Source organism: Notolepis coatsorum (assembly GCF_963971535.1).
Source record: "Notolepis coatsorum genome assembly, chromosome: 1".
In the NCBI taxonomy this organism is placed as follows: Eukaryota; Metazoa; Chordata; class Actinopteri; order Aulopiformes; family Paralepididae; genus Notolepis; species Notolepis coatsorum.
In genome coordinates this window covers 316,519,195-316,540,463 of record NC_140165.1, presented here as the reverse complement: position 1 = coordinate 316,540,463, position 21,269 = coordinate 316,519,195, and the positions used below count along the sequence as shown (strand labels likewise).

Here is a 21,269-nt window from a genome sequence, read left to right as displayed (position 1 = left end):
ATACCATCTTTTATATCTTTATATTGTTTTCAAAGGCATTTTTTTTGGTCTCATGAGTGTTTTACAAAGGTGTGAGAGAGAGAGAGAGAGAGAGAGAGAGAGAGAGAGAGAGAGAGAGAGAGAGAGAGAGAGAGAGAGAGAGAGAGAGAAGAAACTTAGGGAAAGAGTGAGTGATAGAGAGACAAAGATAGAAAGAGGGTGTGTGAGGGAGAGAGATAGACAGAGAGAGAGTGTGTGTGAGTGTGAGGGAGAGAGAGAGAGAGCGAGGAGAGACAAAGATAGAAAGAGGGTGTGTGAGGGAGAGAGAGAGAGACAGAGAGAGAGAGCGTGTGTGAGTGTGAGATATTTCAGATGACTTTCGCTTTTCCAGGTCGCAACGTAGCGGTAGCCGAGTGAGACATACGTTTTGCAACCTGAGCACAGTGATGTAGTACACTGCCAAAGCAGTAGGTGACAGTAGGTGGCAAACATGAAGGCAATTTTCAACCAATCAGAACTTGAATGTGCCAATACACTTCCTGCAAAAAAATGTCAACAAGGCGCAGCCATCTTTAAATGCCTATTTACCCAATGCAGCACTTATTTTTCAGCAAAGTGTAATAAAAGTGCAATAAACAAAACGGATACATTCACTGTGTGTTCTGCCTCTCATTTGTTGATGAAACAAAACTAACATCAACACAAGTGACCACCAAGAGCGGATAGTTTAGTCTCAAAAACGATCGGCGATGTTGTTAGCTACATTGTTAGCTACATGCTAACGTGAATGGAATATGCCAGTATAACAGTATAGCATTGTGGCTAGAAGCTAACGTTAGCTCACGCTACTTAGCCAGCACCAAACTGATGATATTGGGAGCTATCAGTAGCTAGATAACATTAGAGACAACGCTGTGTGTATTAAACAAAGGTGAATAGATGACTGGGCCATTTTGTTTAATGCTTTTTAAGATTGAAAGAGGAGCTTGAGCTAACAGGGTGTGATAGCTAACGCTAGCTCACGTTAGCCAGCTGCAGTGCTCATGTAATCGGTAATGCTAGCAGAATGAATGGATGTAAACTTTATTTAACATATTGCATAATGGGTACAATACAATACGGCTCAATGCAAACAATTGTTAAGGGAATGCAGACTGTTGTAGCTTGGACTGGGGTCCTTATAACAATAACTTGACAACACATGGTAGCTGCAGCTATTTGGGACAGCTCTGTTGTCACCGGAAGGGCACGCAGATGGTATCTACTGCGCATGGACGTTGAGCAACAACGGCTCCGTGCAGATTACACGACATGTTGTCGGCGAGTTTTTGGCGCTATTCCAAAACGGAAACACAATTTAGCGTTTTCAGTAGGGCCACAACGTTTCCTGCCAAAACGGCATTTCTATCTAATAGGGACAGCAAACGTATTCAAAACGACCACAAAAACGACCACAAAAACACTAGTCTAACCATGGCCTGAGAGAGAGAGAGAAGAAACTGAGGGAAAGAGTGAGTGATAGAGAGACAAAGATAGAAAGAGGGTGTGTGAGGGAGAGAGAGAGTGTGTGTGAGTGTGAGGGAGAGAAAGAGAGAGCGAGGAGAAACTGAGGGAAAGAGTGAGTGATAGATTATATGTTTAATTCTTGCTAAATTGTATAGTTCTAAATGATCCCGTATTCATGGTACTACAACGCATCACGTATGCACGCGCGCACACACCTGCGCTGATAGGTGTTAAATCACTGAGTGATCTATGTTTCTCACATGTCTGTCGTTGAACTCACTGCTCTCAGCTGAAAAGCTCTCTCACTCGCGAGGATATCTCGCCATGGGGCTGCATATTTCTCCAACAAATCACACACCATCTATATCTCTTTTCTGGTATTCCAAGTTTAGTCAGGATAATATAACCTGCATTATCTTTCTCGAGAATACACACGCCAATTTTACGCACCGCCTAGCCTATATTTCTGACAACGTGATTGGTTCAGATGCATCTGTGACACACTGCGTTGTGTTTGATGTTAAAAGAAGTGGATCCACTCCTAACTACCGTACCTATGCGTCTGTTAACCCTGTTATGAGGAAGTGAGTTTAACTTACCAGCCCGCACTGCCACAGTCACTCGTCAACACACCTGTTTCCGTGACTGTGGACATACCCACGGGCTTCCCCGTTACACATCAAACCTGGCAAAACGCGGCGTTTGTGCTGTGAAACTAAACAACAGATTGGCTTTTCATAATAGTGTGATGTGAATGGGCCGAAGTAATGACGTCAGGAGCAGGGACTCAAGTGGCCTCATTATTGAACTCAGGTGTTGCTGATTGAAGTGCGGGGATGAGACGCTGAGACTGTTGATAAGCCAGTGGGACTCAGATATCGGGGTTGGAGCACGCAAGCGGTAACCAGACTCTGCTAGGGCCCGGGGGGTGGGGTCGATCGTGGAGAGTTATCCACCGGCGATGAAGATAAGTTAGCCAGCCGTCCACAGGTACCGGTAGCGTGAGGAGGGGAGGCTTACCCTCCTGGAGACAGATAGGGACGGGACATAGAGGGTACTGAGTTACATCGCTCCCAAAGACCTTATACTTGGAACGTCCTCGCGGACACCGGGTACGATTACCAGGTTGCAAATAAAACTACAACCTGGAGGACCACTGTGTGCCGGAACATTCGCCCGGAGAGTTGGACGGGGTCCAAGCTTCGACCCTCGGGGGGGGTCGCGCCGTGCGGCGAGTTAAGGCGCTCCCATAGTCCAGCAGACTGTACACAGAGCAGACTCCGCGGACGTCCGCGCGGACTCTTGAGCTTTGATCTCTGCGGACAGCAGACCCACAGGTGCGACGCTCCTATTTTCTGAGGCGCGGACATCCGCGCCGCTGACTTGGTGTCACACAAAACGCTGCTCGGCGTTTTGGTTGACATCGAACTGCATTTAATGTGACGCCGCGGCGCGAGGAGAGAGATGAGCCCGTGAAGCTCTTCTCTCTCTCTCTCTCTCTCTCGCTCTCTCTCTCTCTCTCGCTCTCGCTCTCGCTGATAATGTTCCCTCCAGTAGAACAGACAGAATTGTGGGAAATGTAGTAAAACTGGTGCGAGAAATGTAGGAAATAGACCGCGGACGTCCGCTGAGATCTGCTGGACTATGAAAGCTCAAAGAGCCGCGCGGACATCCGCGGAGTCTGCTCTGTGTACAGTCTGCTGGACTATGGGAGCGCCTTTAAGTCCACTGTTACCCACATTTGCACTTAGTATAGGATGTTGTATTATGCTCTATTTTTATAAACTGTATAGGCCTACTGTGTAAATTGGTATATTGTATTGTATATGGTATTATTAGGGTATCCTATAGTTATGCTCTCTGTATTCTACCGTGCCTCTTAATTTTATCTGCATATAGGCTATTTCTTCCTATCCCCTATTTATGCCCTATTTATTGTATAGCCAAGCCGGTAGGATATTGAGTATGACCGATTGAGGAGGGACATGGGAAGACGAGAGGGGGGATTAATTATTGCCGGAAGAGTGTTCCTTAATTAACTACGATGGTTCGATGTGTGAAGTAAATGCCTCGTCGAGCGGGTGTCTGAAGTGCGTGGTATATTATAGGCCTTTTGTTCCAAGTGCTGTGCCTCTTACAGAGGGTGTTTATATTTTTTTTATTTTTTGTTTTTTTATTTTTTTATTTTTTTATTTGAATTTTTTTTGTCAGGCCACTGAACTTAGAAGCAGGCCAGGACAGTGTTTCTAGTTGTATTCTAAAATTCTATTCTATTGTATTCTAAAATGTGACTATATGGTTTTATATTAACTTAATAAATAAACAAAAACGAAAAATCTACTTATTTCAACGAACATTTCAAACTAAATAACAGATTATGCACATAAAACGCTGAAAACAACCGAAGCAACAATAGTATTTTAATGAGGCTATTATTATTATCATTATTATTTTGCAACAAGTTAGCCCTCTCATAAATAGCACATATAAATGAATAACTAACTTGAACTAACTTAATAGGATTGAAGTGATATTTGGCTTAAAAAATCGGTCGCCTGGCAAAAAAAAAAAAAAAAAAAAAGCCGCGGCTCTCTGACGCCTTATTTTCTGGGCCCCGGCCTGAAAAGTTTGGGAACCCCTGATTTACTGTACATTGGAGGGGGTTGTGTTCGGACATTTACAGGGGCCAGTTTCGAGTTGCAGTCTCCCTTAGGTGTTTTTTGAGAGTGTTTTTGAAAGTGGGTAGTGATTCACATTCCTTTACAGCTTTGGGTAGGGCGTTCCACATTGATGTGGCATAATTGCGAAACGTGTTTAGTCCCTTGTTTGAGCCGAATCTGGGTTTAACATGATTTGTGGAGCTCCCTCTGGTGTTGTAATCGTGGTATTCACTGACCTTTGGGAATATAAGAGGGTGTTGTATAATAGGAGCCCTACGGTACCCAATTGGTCCTCTTAATTAATAGATCCCGTGTCCTCGGTATAATCGCTTAGTATAGGTACTTGAATGAAATAAAGTTGTTACTCCTTGTACCCCGGTTGTGAAGTTTGTTATTTCAGGGCATTAGGACAAATAGCAGTTTCCCTGCTAAATAGCAGTTTCTCCTGCTACTGGTATAACTCACGTATTTATTACAATATGTATGAATTATCTCTTGCAGTAATATCCACGGGACTGGACTTTTTGCAGTCGTGTATGCGTGTGCGCTGAGCTGCTTCGCAATTGTCATATCATAATAGACACGCAGCGTGGAGCAGCTCTGTAACAACTCATCTCGAGCTGCTTCTATGTGCAACGAAAACTCTGCGCGCAGCGGTTCCAATAGTCTAACATGCTTTGCATCCTAGTCCGTATACCCACGTCACCACTGGCGTAACTCTCTCTCAATGTGTGCCGGGGACAGATTTGGGGGCGTGGCGAGTGACGTCGATGGGGGGGGGGGGGGGCCCATAGCCGCATTTCTGCAGACCCCTCTCTGATTGGTTGAACTCTATTTCTGCAGACCCCTCTCTGATTGGTTGAGCGAAGCCCCTCTCTGATTGGTTGAGCGTGCGCATGCGCATGAGCCGCGACAAGCTCCTCCAGAAACTCCTCCAGAAACTCCGTTAAGCTCCAGAGAGAGAGGCTGAAAACCCACAGTTCTTGCCCGACGGATGGGAGCGAATCCCGGATCCGAGGTTTATGATGACTACCCCCAAAACACGGAGGTTGCGAACGCAATTTATACGCATGGAAGTATTGATTACGCCATAACGAATCATTAAAAAAATATACCGTTAACTGGAATATGTTGTGTGTGATACTTTCTGAATATGATTTGGGAGGGTTATAATAGAAGAAAGACAGTGTAAACAATATAACGTTATGTGAATAAACCGCGAAATAATAACTAATTCCTTGGTCAATAGAAGTCTCTGTGATACTTTCTGAATATGATTTGGGAGGGTTATAATAGAAGAAAGACAGTGTAAACAATATAACGTTATGTGAATAAACCGCGAAATAATAACTAATTCCTTGGTCAATAGAAGTCTCTGTGATACTTTCTGAATATGATTTGGGAGGGTTATAATAGAAGAAAGACAGTGTAAACAATATGTTTGACGTATTTTAACACACACCTAGGCTGACGACCCGAGCTATTATTATGCAAAGACAAGTACTTTAGCGAGTGGGTACTTGGCCCTTGCAGGGCAAGAATGCGACCCCCATCTACTGCTCTTTGCATAATAATAGAACAGGTAGTCAGACTCAGCTCTTTGGACGGTAAAACGTGGGGGGGACACGTTCCGCCGTCCCCGGCGTCAAATACGCCCCTGCACGTCACGCTAAAACATTAACTACTGTAATGTTATCTGCTAACTGAGTATTCCAACTAAGATAAGCTGAATAATGTGATGTGTGTGCGCTGGGCTGCTTCGCAGAATAATGTGTGTGTGTGTGTATACGAGTTATGAATTATCTCTCGCAGTTCATTCAAGCTGGCTTTTGATCGATTGATTGATTGAAAACTGTATTAACAGATTGCAGAATGGGTACAGTACAGTACAGCTCAATACATACAATTGTTAAGGGGATGGAGAAAGACTTTCGTCTTGTTTACATCAGGGTCCCCCAGCTACGTGAACTATACCCGCTGTCTAAACACGGACTGCTTTCCAAGTGACAGTTTACGCATCAATGCGCTATAGGATAATAGGCGACGTCATCTCTCTCTCTCTCTCTCACACTGTGATAGCAAAGGGTTAACCTGTAGTGTGGTGGTGAAAGGGTTAACCTGCTGTTGTGTGGCAGTGAAAGGGTTAACCTTGCGTATTGTCCCAGTGAAAGGGTTAACCGTTTGGTAGTGCGGCGGTGAAAGGGTTAAGCCGCCACAAAGCACACATCTAGTCAAATCGAATATACATTTCCATACGAGGTAAAGTTGAAGCCATCTTTACATCTCAAGTCTAGTGTTGTAAGATGACGGTAATCTACTCCCGTATAAAATAACAAAGTGTATTTCCAAAAGCAGCTGATATTCCTACGAAGTTCTGCATACTGGTATGCAACTTATATACAGTATGTATATGTCATATCCTATGATTAACCCACTATTGGCTCTAGAGTTCCTGCTGTCTTTTTGTGGCAAAGTACGACGTCACTATAACGTTGTCGTTCATACTTGGCACGTTTGACCTGAAGGCCGCACAGGGCTGTGTCAGTGTTCTTCCTGATTAATCAGGAAAAGCCTTTATTTCCACACCGTCTTCATTACATCCTGTATAAACTGTCTATTAAATCCCATATATAAATGTACATTGTCCCTGTACAGTTAACACTTTGATCGCCATGGGTTAAATTCATAATTTACCATCCCTCGCCAGCTCTATTTGTCTATGGAGAAGTTCCCCTTCTTTGCAGGGCTATAACTTTTTAAATTCTATTGCTAAATTGCCATTATTATGGCCCATTCAATGTCCTATATCGATTGTTCAGGGTGTAGCAACGTTAAACTTTTTCATTCACATATTCATACTAAAATATGGTCTAAAGTATAAGTATGTTTTTATCGTTTTCTGCAGCTTTCTCCAGAACTTGATTTATAGCTCTAAATGCATTATATTGATGATGAAATACAGTTTGATAGCAATCGGCGCGAGATAAAAAATTTCAACTGGACGTGGTTCTAGAAGTTACTACGTATCATCTGATGTTGACCGGATGGGCGGGGGGGCGTTTATAATTCCGTGGACAACGTTATACCATTCATCTAGTGTGGGTCATATGTTCATCAGATCAGTTAGTATAGAAGACGTTAGAAAATAACGTTGAAACTCACTGTGGCTTCCTCGCGCCGCTGGCAGATGAGCGTGGAACAGAATTTTTTCTATTATGGGATGGAGAAATGCCCGATCCATTTCCAGGTTGTATAATAGTATATACGTCCAAATCATGTTGTTTTTTCGAGTTATTTGCACCGATCGATGTTCACTGTGTAAAGACGGAGTCTCTCTAACGATAGCGAGTGCCCGGACCACATATGGATGAGCACTTCCGGTTCAAAGGGTGATTTCCGGTTGGCGATCTGCCGATCGGCCACCAGATGGCGCTCTTGAACCGCTAGAGAGTTGAGTGGAGCTTTGCAGTGTGTCTCAGGGAGGGGGGAAATATGATTTCGATCACAGATTTTTGAAATATTGATATCAAAGACGAGTTACGGCGTCTTCGGCAGAATGAGCATGGCTAGGAATGACGTCTCAACACGTCATCGGCGATCATAGTGTTAAGAGTGTGATACCTTTATTCTATTTCATTTCTATGCTACAGTTCTTTATTTTATATTTTGAAGAATTCTGCACTGTTTTGTTAATACTTTGAAGCTTCCAATAGAAACCTACGAAGCATTAGCCATATTTTATTTTGTTTTGTTTTGCAGGTTTATTTTTTTTCTAGTATAATAACTAAGAATATTTCTGCATTTGGATTCCCTCTTAACATGTTAATTTCTGTCATCAAAAAAATATTCAGTTGCAGTCATTGTCACTTTTGTGAACATGTCAAATGAACTACATGTTGTTTCTCACTTTATATGTATATGTTGTGTCTGTCCACTATGTTTGTTAATTTGTTATCTCCCCCCCCCCCCCCCCTTATGTAAAGCGACCTTGGGTCCTCTGAAAGGCGCTATATAAAACGAAGTATTATTATTATTATATTATTATTATTATTTAATGTTTTTGGAGGTGGGGGGGCATCAATAAAGCTATGTGCGATACCTGTTCAGAATTCTTTTTTGTTGTCTATTTAGTAGGACAAGGTATGAAAGAGTCATTTATCATCTACAGAAGCCCGTTAAAGGAACATGTCAAACGTACAGGAAATGTTTTTAAATAGTGTCCAGTAGAAAGCTATCAAACTAGCCTAGCTTAGCACAAATGAATGGAAGTGGATACTGATCAGCTAGCCTAGCTTAGCACAAATGAATGGAGGCCGATACTGATCAGCTAGCCTAGCTTAGCACAAATGAATGGAAGTGGATACTGATCAGCTAGCCTAGTTTAAAACTCCGGGAGAGGTGTTTTGGGCCAACAAAATACTTCCCAAAGGTCAGTGAATACCACAACCACTACACCAGAGGAAGCTCAACAAATCATGTTAAACCCAGATTCGGCTCAAACAAGGGACTAAACACGTTTCGCAATTATGCCACAACAATGTGGAACGCCCTACCCAAAGCTGTAAAGGAATGTGAATCCCTACCCACATTCAAAACCGCTCTTAAAGAGCACCTACGGGAGGCTGCAATTCGAAACTGGCCACCGTAAATGCCCAAAACCCCCACCACCTCCTAATAGACAGTCTCCTCCCCACTGCATGTATATATTCCCTCCCCGCCGTATGTATATCTCTCTCCCACCCACCCACCCCCTCCTAATGTACAGTCCCCTCCCCATCATATGTATATACTCTGTCAGGATCTAGGGGTAACAGTACTGTATATTTGAATACCATTTATGTCACAAATGTATCAGTACTAAATACCTATATGTCCCTATGCCATAAATGTCATGTATGTTGTGTATGTCATAAATGTCTATATAAATTTAAAATGGGGGACCCTGATGGAAACAAGACAAACGTCTTTCTCAGGTCTGCATCCCCTTAACAATTGTATGTATTGAGCCGTACTGTATTGTACCCATTCTGCAATCTGTTAAATAAAGTTTTCATTCATTCATTCATTCATAGCTGATCCATATCTGTTTCTATCATTTGTGCTAAGCTAGGCTAGCTTGCAGCCGGATAGCTTTCTACTGAACACAGAGGAAATCTGTCTCGTCTGACTCTGGAGAAGACTGTAGCCGCATGTTAGCGTGATGTTAGCGTGATGTTAGTGTGATGTTAGCGTGATGTTAGCGTGATGTTAGCGGTATCCTCTAACCTGTAATGAGCAGAAGCCATGGTGGGAGTCAGGTGAGCTTGAATGGGCTCTCAACCAGATGAGAAAGGGCTCTTGGTCCCCTTGGCCTTTAATGGGCTCTCAACCAGATGAGAAAGGGCTCCTGGTCCCCTTGGCCTTTAATGGGCTCTCAACCAGATGAGAAAGGGCTCCTGGTCCCCTTGGCCTTTAATGGGCTCTCAACCAGATGAGAAAGGGCTCCTGGTCCCCTTGGCCTTTAATGGGCTCTCAACCAGATGAGAAAGGGCTCCTGGCAGATGTACTTAAAGACGGACCACCAAGCTTTTGTAAGATGAGAGGGGGCACCATTCCCGCTCCTCCCGGGCAGCGTGTCGATGTGCCCTTGAGCAAGACACTTAACCCCTAACTGCTCCTGATGAGCAGGTCGGCACCTTGCATGGTCGCCTCCGCCGTCGGTGTGTGAATGTGTGAGTGAACGGGTAAAATGTGAGGAACAAATTGTAAAGCACTTTGGGTAAAAGCGCTATATAAATGCAGCCATTTACCATTTAATTCTTCTCTTACAGTTTATACTACAGGGGGAACCTTTAATTCTTCTATATGACGGTTCATCACTCTAGCCTTGAGGTGGGGGGGGGGGGGGTTCTCTTGGTGGAGGGGGCCTTTTGGGAGGAAAGCAAGCTTCACGGCCAAAGGGTTGGAAGTTGCTCAAGGACACATCGACCCGCTGCCCGGGAGGAGCAGGAATCGAACCGGGAACCTCCGGATTACCAGACGACTGCTCTACCTCCAGAGCCACTGTCGCCCCTAGAATGAAAGGTTCTCCCTTTCTGGTTAGATTTCATAATAGAGATGTATCCTATCCTGTTTCTTGACATACAGTTTTAAAGCGGCTGTGAGAGAGAGGTCCCTTATCTTGACAGAATGAGCAAATGTCATGTCATAAGATGACCAACCACCAGGTGGAGCAGTCCTGCATAAACGTACAGTATAAGCATCACGTTCCTGGTATGTGATGCAAATCTTCATGTTATGATCTCACAATGGCCATTCAGGCATTGCCAGCATCAGCAAATGACAGTTGGTTTTTAATATTGTAGCTTATAACACAGATAATGTGCACAACGGCGTCATTTTCAGATAGAACACATGAACTGGATTAGAAGGAATCTAATGCATACAACAACAAAACAAGGTTTTACCTTTTATTGGGATCATGATCTGTGCATAGTTGAAAACAAAACATTGAGACGATGACCTTTGTTTTATGTTATTGCTATAATGTACACATCTTGCTTTCATGGACCGTCGTCATAGCAACAATAGATCTTTCAAAAGAGACGTTTGAAACATGCCTTCCATCAATAACTGTTTACTTTACTAAAGGCTGTTTCTCCAACTGCCATTACTGTATGAAAATAATAATATAGCTGTTATTTCTTTTAGAACACAAACAGCCAGACTTCATGTTACCTTCCGCACGCCTGATGACAGAAAGATCGAGTGATACACAAAAATATGCCCCTCCCCCTCCTTCATTTACATGTTGGAGGGAATTTGAAAAAAAGAAAAGAAAAAGCTTATTTACTTAAATTAATACCTGTACATATTTGGTGATATGTTGACACAATAAATTAAGTATAAAGAAACATCTTCTTATAACATGGCTTCCTTCTCTTCGTCAGCCATATTGGCTCTTCGTCAGCCATATTGGCTCCTCACTCGCATGGCTTCCTCCTCTTCGTCAGCCATATTGGTGTGCCATATACCTGGTGCTGTATGCATGTTCTCCTATGAGTCGGTACAAGGCCCCCCCCTCCCCTACCTGGCGCTGTATGCATGTTCTCCTATGAGTCGGTACAAGGCCCCCCCCTCCCCTACCTGGCGCTGTATGCATGTTCTCCTATGAGTCGGTACAAGGCCCCCCCCCTCCCCTCCCCTTCCTCCGAGGCGTGCGCCGACAGCCAGTGACGCTCTTTTCACTTGGCAGCGAGGACTCTCATTGGTGAAGTGTAACGCGTGGGAGGGCACGCTATCTCCACCAAGTCCTGCCCCGCTGAGCAAGCGCCGAGACCTGACCTGTGGGCGTCGCTGTCCACAACGCCAGCTTCCCACCCACCAGCTTCCCCACCCTCTAATACAGCCAATTGTATTAGTGTGAACGGCCAGCCAAGCTGGTGACAACGCTGAGAGCTGGACAGGCGAACCCAGTGTCTCCCAGCGTTGGTGATGAACGCAATCTCCGCTACGCCACCTGACCGCTACTTTTAAAACCACTCTCAAAGAGCACCTACGGGAGACTGCAATTTGAAACTGGCCCCTGTAAATGTCCTAACCCAACCCAATACACGAGACCCTCTTCTTGGGACCAAGTAAGGTTTCATCGATAATCCAATGTAGTTACACACCCACCCCCCCCCAACCACCTCCAATGTACAGCCCCCCCCCCACCTACCCAGCCCCCCCCCCCCCACCTCTTCCAATGTAGTTTGTTCGTCAAATGTATATACTCTCTTTTCTTTTTTTTACTCTTTTTGTATCACAAACAGTACTGTATTTGTAGATCTGGTATGTCATAAATGTATAGATGTAGCAGTACTGTCTATCTGTATGTCATGTATGTCATATATGTTATGATGAATTGAAAATGGGGGACCCTGATGTAAACAAGATGAAAGTCTTTCTCTGGTCTGCATCCCCTTAACAATTGTGTGTATTGAGCCGTACTGTATTGTACCCATTCTGCAATCTGTTAATAAAGTTTTCAATCAATCAAGCAACACAACACACACTGGGTTTATGGGTCAAACATCATGTTTATTGTCCATAGGGAGAGAGAAGAGTCATATTTCATATCCGTTTTATGACAGAAATAGGCAACAATAAAAGGAACAAAAAAAAGAATAGATATCCAACACTGAAGCCAGAGCAGAGACTCTGCAGTTACCACAGCTCACCACTAGAGGGTAGTAAGTAGCATATGGCCAAATAACATTGAGAGTAATATTTCACACCCGTTTTATGATATCAACCTAAACTATATATGCAGGGTCCCCCCCCCCATTTTGACAATAAAAGTATGCATTGACGTGTTAATTTCACTGGATGCATCAACAAGGCATTCTAAATGTAAACATTATCTGTGCTTCTCCCCCTTTCTTCTCTCTCTCCCTCTGGTTCTCACTCTCACTTTCTCTTTTTCCTTCTCTCTCTTTCCTTCTCTCTCCCTTATTTATTGTAATTTTCCTTGTATACCATTGCTACTGTCATTTTGTATTTTATTTACTTGTATGCATGTACACACATAACCTTGTTTTTTGTTGCAGCCCCCCCCCCTTCCCTCAAAAGGCTTCTGCTCTTAGGTCAGGCTGCTTTTGTATTTAAGAATTTGTTCTTACTTGGCTGCCTGGGTAAATAAAGGTCACATTTAAAAAGAAAAAAAAATTATTCAAAAGAACTCCCCCCCCCCCCCCCCCATTTTAATGCCAATACCGGCCGATAATAACGAACATCTCTAATTGGTATGAATTATATTTAAAATTAGATACGATGGTGTCATGTTCTACCATATCTTCATCAATTCTGCTGCTGCTCCATCACAGCCAACCCTTATCCCTGGATAGAGGTCCTGAGTGAACGTGGTTCTAACTGTATGGAGGAGGGTCACGGTGTCAGAGACACTGTAGAAGGACAGAGTACCTGCCTTGTGATCCAGGTACACTCCTATCCTGGAGGACCGAGGGCCTGAGACTTTAGTCTGAACACTATTGTGTCTGAACCAGTAGAATCCACTTCTGGAGCAGATCAAACACCAGGACTTGTTATTGTTTCCAAAGCCTGACCCACCATCTGTTCTTTTGTTGTCTTTGTAACAGACTGCTGTGTGAACCCCGGGGCCGCTCCACTCTACTTCCCAGTAACAGCGTGCAGACTGACCCTCTCTGCACAACACCTGCCTCCAGTTAGTGAATCTCTCAGGATGGCGAGTGTAGCGCGGGGTGTTTCCTGTATGAGTCATCTTCCTGTTCTCCACTGACAGGGACAGGCCGTTGGCCACTGTGTTTGGGTCCAGGGAGAGGGGACAGGCGTCTGGGAGAAAAATACAGGACATCAAATCAGAGCAAATTAACCCTTTCACCGCCGCACTACCAAACGGTTAAACCTTTCACTGCGACAATACACAGAAGGTTAACCCTTTCACTGCCACACAACAGCAGGTTAACCCTTTCACTGCCACACTCGGTAGTGTGATAGTAAAGGGTTAACCTTCTGTAGTGTGGCAGTGAAAGGGTTAAGCACACAACCTCTATTATGTCAGAGTCTGTCCGTCAGCCGACACACGACAACACAAGTGATGGAAAGAGGTCATGGTGGAACTCACGTTGTACAAAGTACTCTCTCGTCCCGGACTCTGGTGGAAGTAGAACAGCCACTGGAGAAACTAGAGACACAAAATATCAGTCACAGCATATTATGAATGAATGAATGATTTTATTTCTGTCTTCTTTTACAAAGCATATAGAACATTTAAAAAACGAAAAGTAAAAATGACCGAAAAGGTGTAGGCTGAAGGCGAGGCTTATAATTGCCTATCCCCTTTTTACATTACATTATTTACACACTGAAGAGTTTATCGCTGGGACGTCAGCCCTGTCCACCCGGGCTGGGTGATGCCCCAGGGATTGCTCAGCAGACGGCTGATGGACCCCGCGACTCGGCTATAGACGCCTCCCCACCGGCGCCTGCTGATGAGGCGACCTCTGGCCGCGGGGCCCAGGCGGACCCCGTTCCTGCGGGTATCTCCCTGGGCGCACCGCTCCTGTCATGGTTTTTTATTTAAAAAAATGTAACACTCCAAAAATACCATACATCAACATAAGATATATAGCCTAAAAATAATCCAACTTTTCAGTTATTCTCAAGGAAGTAGTCATGCAAAAACTGAAAATTAATGAGGCCATTTGACATCAGGCACATTATTTTGACAGTGACGGTTAGAGCTAGGAGAGATTTTGGTACAGCAAGAGGGGAGCCATTGCTGATTTAAACATGCTTCTCATTTATTTGGTAAAAAAAAAGTTTACCTTTAATAATGTTTGGCACACAAAGACCGAACTGACTGAAAAATATAAGAAACATTTGTCAAAGTATTAACTTGGTGCAAACAAACAAAATAATTAAACCTTTCCATTTTTGTGGCCACATTATAGACAAAGGCCAACATAAAGTATGCATAATGCTCAACCAGCACTAGACTTTATCAAAAAGTAAAAGTCACACAAAAGATGATTAGGGTTTTAAATAAGGATGTTTATGGGGTTTCTTGTATTAATAATAATTTGCACTAAGGAATGTTGTTATCTTAAAAAAAGAAAAGGGAGATGTTACAAGGGAATGGGGAATATAAACCCCCCCACAGTGGTGTGTGGAGTTGGTACGTCCCAGCAGCAGGGACCAGGATGTTATGGTTTGGCAATACAGACGCACAGTTGATACACACGCTCTAGTCTCCTGGCTCGTTGAACACAAACAGTTATCTTTGAACCTCTGTTACCTCGTCAATATACCCCCCTTCCCCACTAATCAAACTGGTGTCGTGGAGTCACTTTGCTGTGAGTGTTTCCATGGTTAGCTCTCGGCTAACGTTAGTTAGCTCGCGGCTAAAATTAGTTAGCTCGTAGCTAACGTAACGTATAACCGAACAATACACACATGCGCAAACCGTGGAGGTCGTATCGAATACCGCTCCACCCCTAATATATATGCATTATGATAGTGTTGTCATGTCATGCATTTATGTTGGTACTTTGTCAGCTTATTTAGCTGTGCTTTGTTCTGTTTCAGGGTGTTGTCATCCTTGTCATTAAATACTAAAACTGACATCGAGGAGTGCATTTCTTCACACACAAAAAATATATACAAAAAATAAATTTGTACATCATTTTGCAAAAACAAAAGGTTACAAAGTATATCTTTATTTTTTGGTCACGATTTTAATAGTTATGTTATAATAAAATATATTTAGGATAATAATAAGGTTTTATATTTATGTATCACCTTAAATATTTGAATAATTTCTTAAATGTATGTAGCGAACTACACATTTTTACTTCTTTGTCAAAGTTATTCCATAGTTTTACCCCTTTAACAGATATACATCGACTTTTTTATTTTTTTTATTATTATTATCTTTCCCCCCCCTTCTTTTTCCGTTTTTCTCCCCTCCCAATGTTAGTCGTTATGCCAATTCCCAACCCCCTTCCTGGTCGTTGCGCACTCTACCCCCTACCGTCAGTCTAGGAGGGCGGAGACTATCACATGCTTCCTCCGACACATGTGTACCCAGCCCACCACTTCTTTTCACCCGGCAGCACGGACTCTCACTGGGAGAGTGTGGAAGGTCACACTACCTCCCTCCAGATCCTTCCCTCGCTGTGCAGGCGTCCCGACCGAACTGTAGGAGTCGCTGTTTACAACGACCCGAACCCACCCACCGGCTTCCCTCCCGCGGACTCTGCCAATCGAGCCAGTATGACGGCCGGCCAAGCCGGAGGCAACGCTGACAGCCGGATTCAATACCAGTGTCTCTTGCGTTGGTGACGAGCGCTTAGTCCGCTGCGCCACCCAGCCGCCTACATCGACTTTTTATATTTGTCCTTGCCTTTGCGATATCAAATACACAAGTTCCCCTAAGTCTATACTGGCTCTCTCTAGTTTGGAACAACTCCTGAATGCAACTTGGAAGTGAGTGCTTATGTGCTTTGTACATTATTATTGCAGTGCTAAGATCTGTTCCGTGCCAGGAACATGGCGCGATGATACACATACGTCTGTCTCAAGACTTAGTCCTGTATGTATCAACAAATGCGCATGTTGGTGTGAATTTATGTGTGTGTCATTATTATTATCAACTGTAATAATTGTGGAATATTACTATAATGAGCTGTATGTGTATGAACCAAGCATCTCACTGTAATGTACATACTTTATTCGTGACAATAAACTACTACTACTACACGATCTTCCAATTTTAAGGTATTTGATTTAATAAAGAGTGCGTTTGTCAGTTCATAGTAATCAGCTTGATTCACAATTCTTATGGCTTTCTTCTGCATTATGAAAATTTGGTAAATGTTTGTTTTATATGTGTTTCCCCATACCTCCACACAGTACGTTATGTATGGAACTATGAGCGAACAGTACAATAAATAGAGTTGTCAACATGGATGAAACAATAGAGCTCATCACTTATTTCTGATTTGCTCCTTGAGCTGTTCCAGAGGTCCTGACGAGTGGGTTCACAGGGAGGCTTATTCTGGGTTTATATTGTGATGTCACTTGTCTTCATTTATTTGTCTTTGTATGCATCTATCTCTCACTCTTTAGTTCTGTTATCTGTTGCTATTTGATTGGATTGATGTATTGGTTGATTGATTAATTGGTTGATTGAATCATTCATCCATTGATTACAATTTCTATTAGAGTGTCATTAAAAATGTAATTAAATTCCATTTCACACAAACAAAATATTCTGCCCCACCCCCAAGGTTTAAAAAGTACCTTTCCTGGGCGGTTAGGTGGCCGAGCGGAGATTGCGTTCGTCACCAGCCCCGGAGCTGAGCTGGATTTGCCTGTTCGAATCCAGCTCACAGCTCCGGGGTTGTCACCAGCTTGGCTGGCCGTCTGCACTGATACAATTGGCTGTATCAGAGGGTGGGAGAAGCTGGCGGGGTGGGTCCGGGTCGTTGTAAACAGCGACTCCTACAGTTCGGTCGGGGCGCCTGCTAAGCGCGGATTGGACGTGAGGGGGATAGTGTGGTCCTCCCACACGCTACGCCCTCTCAATGAGAATCCGCGCTGCCAGGTGAAAAGAAGCGGTGATTGGCTGGACGTGTGTCGGAGGAAGCACGTGGTAGCCTCCACTCTCCCAGATGATCTGACTGTGGGGGGTAAGTGCGCAGCGACCAGGAAGGGACTGGGGATTGGCATACGACTAACATTGGGATGGGAGAAAATCGGAGGAAAATGGAGGGGGAAAAAGAAAAAAAAAAAAAATAAATAAAAAGGTACCTTTCCTAAAACATACTTTCATGATCATCTAAACAAAAGAAATGAGAAGAAATAGATGACATCGTACTGAAATATTGTTTATATGTTATCATAGAACCTGCTGGAGTGTAGCCTGCATTGACAGTCATGTTTTACAACAGTCTATATATTCATCTCACCTTCTCCTTATATCTTCATGTTTTACAACAGTGTATATATTCATTTCACCTTCTCCTGATATCTTCATGTTTTACAAGTCTATATATTCATCTCACCTTCTGCTGATATATTCATGTTTTGCAACAGTGTATATCAGGGGTAGGCAACCTTAGGCACGCGTCCCTGCATAGGCACGCAGGGGCATTTTCATAGGCACAGGGGGCAGCATTAAAAAAAAATCTTTGAAATATTATAGTGAAATATTTTGCACTGTTGTCGCATTTATCTGGTTGAAATCCTCCCACAGGTTCTTTTTACTACCACAGATTTAATTGAGACCCTTTATTTGTTTATTATTTCAATTTAGCTGGAAATACATTGCTACATCATTCAGTAACATTTGCAGAGCCTTATAACAAAAACATTATTACGGTCACCATTGTGACCAGTGGGATTAATCAACTAATTTTATTATTTATTTTTCTATTTCATTGAACATTGCACATGTTAAAAGCAATTATTTTTACTCAAAATGTGAGTATTACCAAGTCAACTTGTGTTCTTAAAACAATGACAATAAACATAGTTTTATTAGGTTCTGTATTTTATTTTATTTGTTTTACTAATAACTATTTTATTTCTATTTTTTTAACTATGTTTTAACCCTGTAGTGTAGCACTTTGGGATCCCAGCGAACAAAAAGTGCATTACAAATCCAACCTATTATTATTATTATTATTATTAGGTTGAAATAATGTGGTTGTGTACTTATTTTTCTGTTAACTTATTATGGATTGAAAACTGAAAACCTTAATGCACAGTAACTGAACTCAATATTTGTAAGTTCTGGTAACTTATTATTATTTATTTTTTTACAGTGTAGTCTTGCGATCAATCAAAACTTATTTACACGATATACCTCACATTCACCCTCCATTCACATCCTGGTGTTCTCCTGGTGTTCTCCATTAGGCCTGTAGGTGGAGCTATGACAGCACACGTACAGTACACACACGATGGTGTGTGATGTGTCCAAAAATGAATGGGCAAATGTGAGTGAAATGGTCGCACTGTATGCAGCTGTTTGTCTGCATTGCATTCCCCCCCCTCAACTCAGATTTAGTGTTGATACAACCATCATAATAATATTGTTAATAATAACAATAACAATAATGATGTAATAATGTAAAAATTATCATTAAAAAGACCTGATTATGAGAGAAACAAAATTACGAGGGAATCTTACTAACTTACTAGTTACAACTATATTTCAAACAGGCACTCCATGTCAAAAAGGTTGCTGACCCCTGGTGTATATATTCATCTCACCTTCTGCTGATATCTTCATGTTTTACAACAGTCTATATATTCATCACCTTCTCCTGATATCTTCATGTTTTACAACAGTCTATATATTCATCACCTTCTCCTGATATCTTCATGTTTTATATACATCTCACCTTCTGACACTGACACTTTGGCATGCTTCCAGGAAGAGCTGTATGTCATAAATGTCATGATGAATAAAAAATGGGGGACCCTGATGTAAACAAGACGAAAGTCTCTCGCTGGTCTGCATCGCCTTAACAATTGTGTGTATTGAGGCGTACTGTATTGTACCCATTCTGCAATCTGTTAATACAATTTTCAATCAATCAATCAATCAATCAGCTGGGATCAAACCGGGAACCTTCAGATTACCAGACGAATGAATGCCAAAAAATGCATGTGTCCTATGTGTCACCCATCTCGCATGTGTGTATTTGCTGCATGACGATGTAGCAATGTGCTACAAATAAAGACTTCTTCTTCAAAGTCCCGTTTCATATGACCTCACCTTCAGTGTCTCCACAGCCAGTCTGAGTGCTTTCAGCTCCTTCTCCCTCTCCTGGACTTTGAAAAGACTCTCCCCCAGCTGTTTCTGTAACAAATCAACATCGGAACAAGAGTTTTAGTTAGGGACTATATATTCATCTCACCTTCTCCTGATATCTTCATGTTTTAGAACAGTCTATATATTCATCTCACCTTCTGCTTATATCTTCATGGTTTACAACAGTCTATATATTCATCTCACCTTCTCCTGATATCTTCATGTTTTACAACAGTGTATATATTCATCTCACCTTCTGCTGATATCTTCGGCCACGTATCCTTCAGGATGTTCATCAGTTCGTCTCTCAGCTCAGAAACAGCATCACTCACATTCCTGAAGTCACGTAGAGGATGGACAGCGATACTGGGTAAGTCTGGAGATACACTGGGACTGGAGAAGGACAGGAAACCCTGGATAGAGAGACATTATATTAAACAAAGAGAGACAGACACTGTAACAGTAGTATGTCATAAATGTCATGATTAGATTAGATGATTCGATTTTTAAATCTGTATATCTGTATGTTGTGTATGTCATAAATGTCATTATGAATTGAAAATGGGGGACCCTGATGTAAACAAGACGACAGTCTTTCTCTGGTCTGCATCGCCTTAACAATTGTGTGTATTGAGATGTACTGTACTGTACCCACTCTGCAATCTGTTAATTAAAGTTTTCAATCAATCAATCAGACTCATTCGAAAATCACCTACAGTAAAACTGTAGTATTTCTGTGTTTTTTTTCAGATGCACAAATGGCTGTAGAAATACTATAGTGAATCACTATAGAAATAACCATATACGGGCGGCTGGGTGGTGCAGCGGACATTGCGTTCGTCACCAACGCAAGAGACACCGGTCTCGAATCCGGCTGTCAGCGTTCCCTCCGGCTTGGGCCGGCCGTCATACTGACTCAATTGGCAGAGTCAGCGGGAGGGAAGTCGATGGGTGGTAATCTGGTCATTGTAAACAGCGACTCCTACAGGTCGGTCAGGGCGCCTGCACAGCAAAGACAGGAGATGGCGGGGGCAGTGTGAGCCTCCCACACGTTACACCTCGCCAATGAGAGTCCACGCTGGCAGGTGAAAAGAAGTGGCTGGATGCCTCCACATGTATCAGAGGGGACATGTGATGGGCTTCTACCCTCCCTATGACCGGCCAGTGGGGGGCACATGCGAGCAATGATCAGGACAGGGGAAGGAGAATTGGCACGAGAGGAAATTGGGATGGGAGAAAAATCACAGAATAAGGAGGAGACAAAGTAGGTAAAAAAAAAAGGAATAACCATATTAGGGCTGTCCCCGACTAAGGATTTGGATAGTCGACTATGATAGGCCAACATTTGCCGTTAGTCGACTATTAGTCGACAAAAAAGAAAGGAAAAAACCGGCCAGTGGGGGGCACATGCGAGCAACGATCAGGACAGGGGAAGGAGAATTGGCACGAGAGGAAATTGGGATGGGAGAAAAATCACAGAAAAAGGAGGACAAAGTAGGTAAAAAAAAAAAGGAATAACCATATTAGGGCTGTCCCCGACTAAGGATTTGGATAGTCGACTATGATAGGCCAACATTTGCCGTTAGTCGACTATTAGTCGACAAAAAAGAAAGGAAAAAAATTTATGATATATATTTTTTTTGTATCATTCCATTTGGGCTGTGGGGGTTGCTTAATGTCTGAAGGAGTCGACTGAAGGCTTCTTGTCCTCTGCAAAAGCATGCAATTCGTCCACTGATGGATACATCTTGATATTTGTCTGGTCTAGTGTGTTCATTAGATGGGTGAAATCCTCTTTC

At 42.9% G+C, this 21,269-nt stretch overlaps 1 protein-coding gene across 1 annotated transcript in view; it reads right to left on the bottom strand.

The window, feature by feature from the left end:
• Nucleotides 1–21,269, bottom strand: part of LOC311226363 (E3 ubiquitin-protein ligase TRIM47-like) — a gene marked incomplete at its 3' end in the record, with an annotated part of 98,286 nt that overhangs the window by 59,080 nt on the left and 17,937 nt on the right. Inside the window, exons 5-8 of the mRNA XM_084311792.1 lie at nt 19,724–19,883; nt 13,771–13,830; nt 13,326–13,478; nt 2,506–2,509 (exon numbers count right to left, since the gene is read on the bottom strand). Of these exons, the coding sequence (XP_084167918.1) occupies nt 2,506–2,509; nt 13,326–13,478; nt 13,771–13,830; nt 19,724–19,883 (377 nt within the window). The remainder of the gene's footprint in view (nt 1–2,505; nt 2,510–13,325; nt 13,479–13,770; nt 13,831–19,723; nt 19,884–21,269) is intronic.